Source organism: Zingiber officinale, chromosome 5A (genome assembly GCF_018446385.1).
Source record: "Zingiber officinale cultivar Zhangliang chromosome 5A, Zo_v1.1, whole genome shotgun sequence".
NCBI lineage: Eukaryota > Viridiplantae > Streptophyta > Magnoliopsida > Zingiberales > Zingiberaceae > Zingiber > Zingiber officinale.
In genome coordinates this window covers 75,450,256-75,452,482 of record NC_055994.1, presented here as the reverse complement: position 1 = coordinate 75,452,482, position 2,227 = coordinate 75,450,256, and the positions used below count along the sequence as shown (strand labels likewise).

Here is a 2,227-nt window from a genome sequence, read left to right as displayed (position 1 = left end):
AACCGATCCGAGCATATTATCACGAATTGGCAAATTATTGGACCTAGTCAACCTCTAATGTTGCAATCATTGCCATGTGATGCCATGTGGATTCCAATATAATTAATGCTCTCTTGGCCACCAGTATTTAACTCTAACAACTATTAGGTAGTAGGTTTTATTGGCCATCCTCTTCTTTTTTTTAAATAACAATGGAACTAAAATAAATCAAAATTAATGACGTCTAAGGTGCAGTCTGTACCTAATGACTCAAACCTGCAAACATTAGGAAGGAATCAATTCAACAAGAAGAATCATTAGTGAATTGACAGCTGATCACGTGCAGTCTAATAATTCAGCATTGGCTCACCCCTCCATCAGTACCATCACATCATCCACAACAAGGCACCACTATAATCTGTCTTCCACCAAAATTCAACGCTTCCCTCATAATAATAGAGAATGTGCAGTGCGGCAATATCGACTGCTTAACCTTTTTCATTAGTTTGATAAAGTGAAATTTGAAGGAGCACAGCCAAATAAATGCAATTTTGCCATTAAAAAAACAGTTAGAAATATTTATTTCATTCTTAGCAATCAATTTCATTGGACCAGAGCATTGAACTACGTGCTTTTAATACTTTATTACGAACAAACTACTACTCACCACGAGATTTATTTAAACGATGTGAGAGATCTAATTAATAACCCAATAAATGCGTGTCAGAGTTGCATCGTGTATTAAAACCTACAAAAATTTATAACCATTGGAATAAATTTTTAGCGTTACAGCAAAAATATACATATTAAGTGTGGGTTTGGTAGACTTTTCACTTAAAACGATGGTGCATAAATGGAAATATAGAAAAATCGAGGGGTAAAACCGTCACTTGAACCTACCTCCGTCGGCCAGATTTCGGGGCCGGTTCGACGCGAGGGTGGCGATTTCGATCGCCGCCCGAGGCTTTCCAGATAGTCCGAGCTCCGTCGGGCGATTTCGTTGTCTCCCCTCCTGCCCGAAGTTGGCTAGTGGACTAAGGCAGACGGAGAACCCAGAGCCCGGATGGTTCCCTGGGAACTGCTTCGAGGTTGGCCGCCGAGAAGAGGTGGTGGAGTACTCTTCGCCGAAGTCATTCTCGTATTCTGAATCGCGAAATGATCTCTGCGGCTTCCGCGATGGCGGCGCGTCCTCCTCCGATTTCTTCTTGTGTTTTTTCTTACTCCGGCCGCGGATCAGAGCAGAGATCCATGAGCCCGAGGCCGGGCCAGCGGAATCCCCCAAGTCAGGATCCGCCTTCTCCGATCTGGTGTGCCCGAATAGGGCTTTTACAATGGAGAACCTCTGCTTGCGGCGACCGCTGCCGCTGTCAAGATCGTCAAGCGATCCAGCGCCGTTGGCCGCCCTGAAGGCGGGGCCGACCTGCGGGGTGCTGAAGAAGCGATGGTGGAGGCGAACGTGAGCAGGGGAGGCCTCGTATCCGACGGATCGGCGGTGGGAAATGTAAGGAGAAGGGAATTGATGGGGAGGAGGAGGAGCCTCCGAAGAAGGCGCGGAAAAGTCGATGCGCTGGCAGGCGGTGTGGTACTGGTGGGAAGAGAGCTCGTTCTGGGCGGCAATGAGGGCGAGAAGGCGCTCCTTGAGGCAAGAGGCGCAGACGCCATCGCCGTACTCATAAGGGTGGATCTTGCACTTCATCCCGAAGCTACAGTAATTACCGGCGTCGCCCAACTGCTCCCCTGCGGCCCGCCGCGGCCGCCACACCTCTCCGCTCCGGCCATCCAGGGCGCCGCACGTCAGAGAGAGAAAGGGGAAAAGTCTCCACTAACCTCCTCCGTTTACCTACCCGAGCGAGTACATCTTAATATGGAGCCACTGTGCCTTATATAGTCGGCAGCGGATTAATTTGATGGAGTACCTCACAGGAATTAATTTGGTGAGGTCGTATAATCCGAAATGGATAAATCAAATTCAACAGATAATTGGTCTAATATCACTTTAATTATTTTTTCAGAGACTAAATAAAATTAAAATTAGACAAAAATCAAAAGGTCTATTTTATCTTTGAAATTATCAAAATGACATCCATTTTAATTTTCTATAAAAACGTGTATGTGTATCATCTATGTATAATTATTTAACTACTCTCCGCTCAATTCAAAGAATGATCTTTTGATATAGATTAGTTGGGATGAATAGTCTCCATCTATTTTATGAATAGGGATCATTCATTTCACCAATCCATGACAA

At 45.4% G+C, this 2,227-nt stretch overlaps 1 protein-coding gene across 1 annotated transcript; it reads right to left on the bottom strand.

Annotated features, from left to right (window-relative positions):
- Positions 1-241: 241 nt before the first annotated feature.
- On the bottom strand, positions 242-1,675 carry LOC121979656. Its single transcript, XM_042531650.1, has 2 exons — positions 880-1,675; positions 242-255 (listed from the first exon to the last, which is right to left on the bottom strand). The coding sequence occupies exons 1-2, from the start codon at positions 1,673-1,675 to the stop codon at positions 242-244; spliced, it is 810 nt and encodes a 269-aa protein (XP_042387584.1).
- Positions 1,676-2,227: the final 552 nt, after the last annotated feature.

Coding starts and splice junctions, on each gene's coding strand:
- LOC121979656 (XM_042531650.1), bottom strand. CDS start 1,675: ATGAAGTGCAAGATCCACCCTTATGAGTACGGCGATGGCGTCTGCGCC.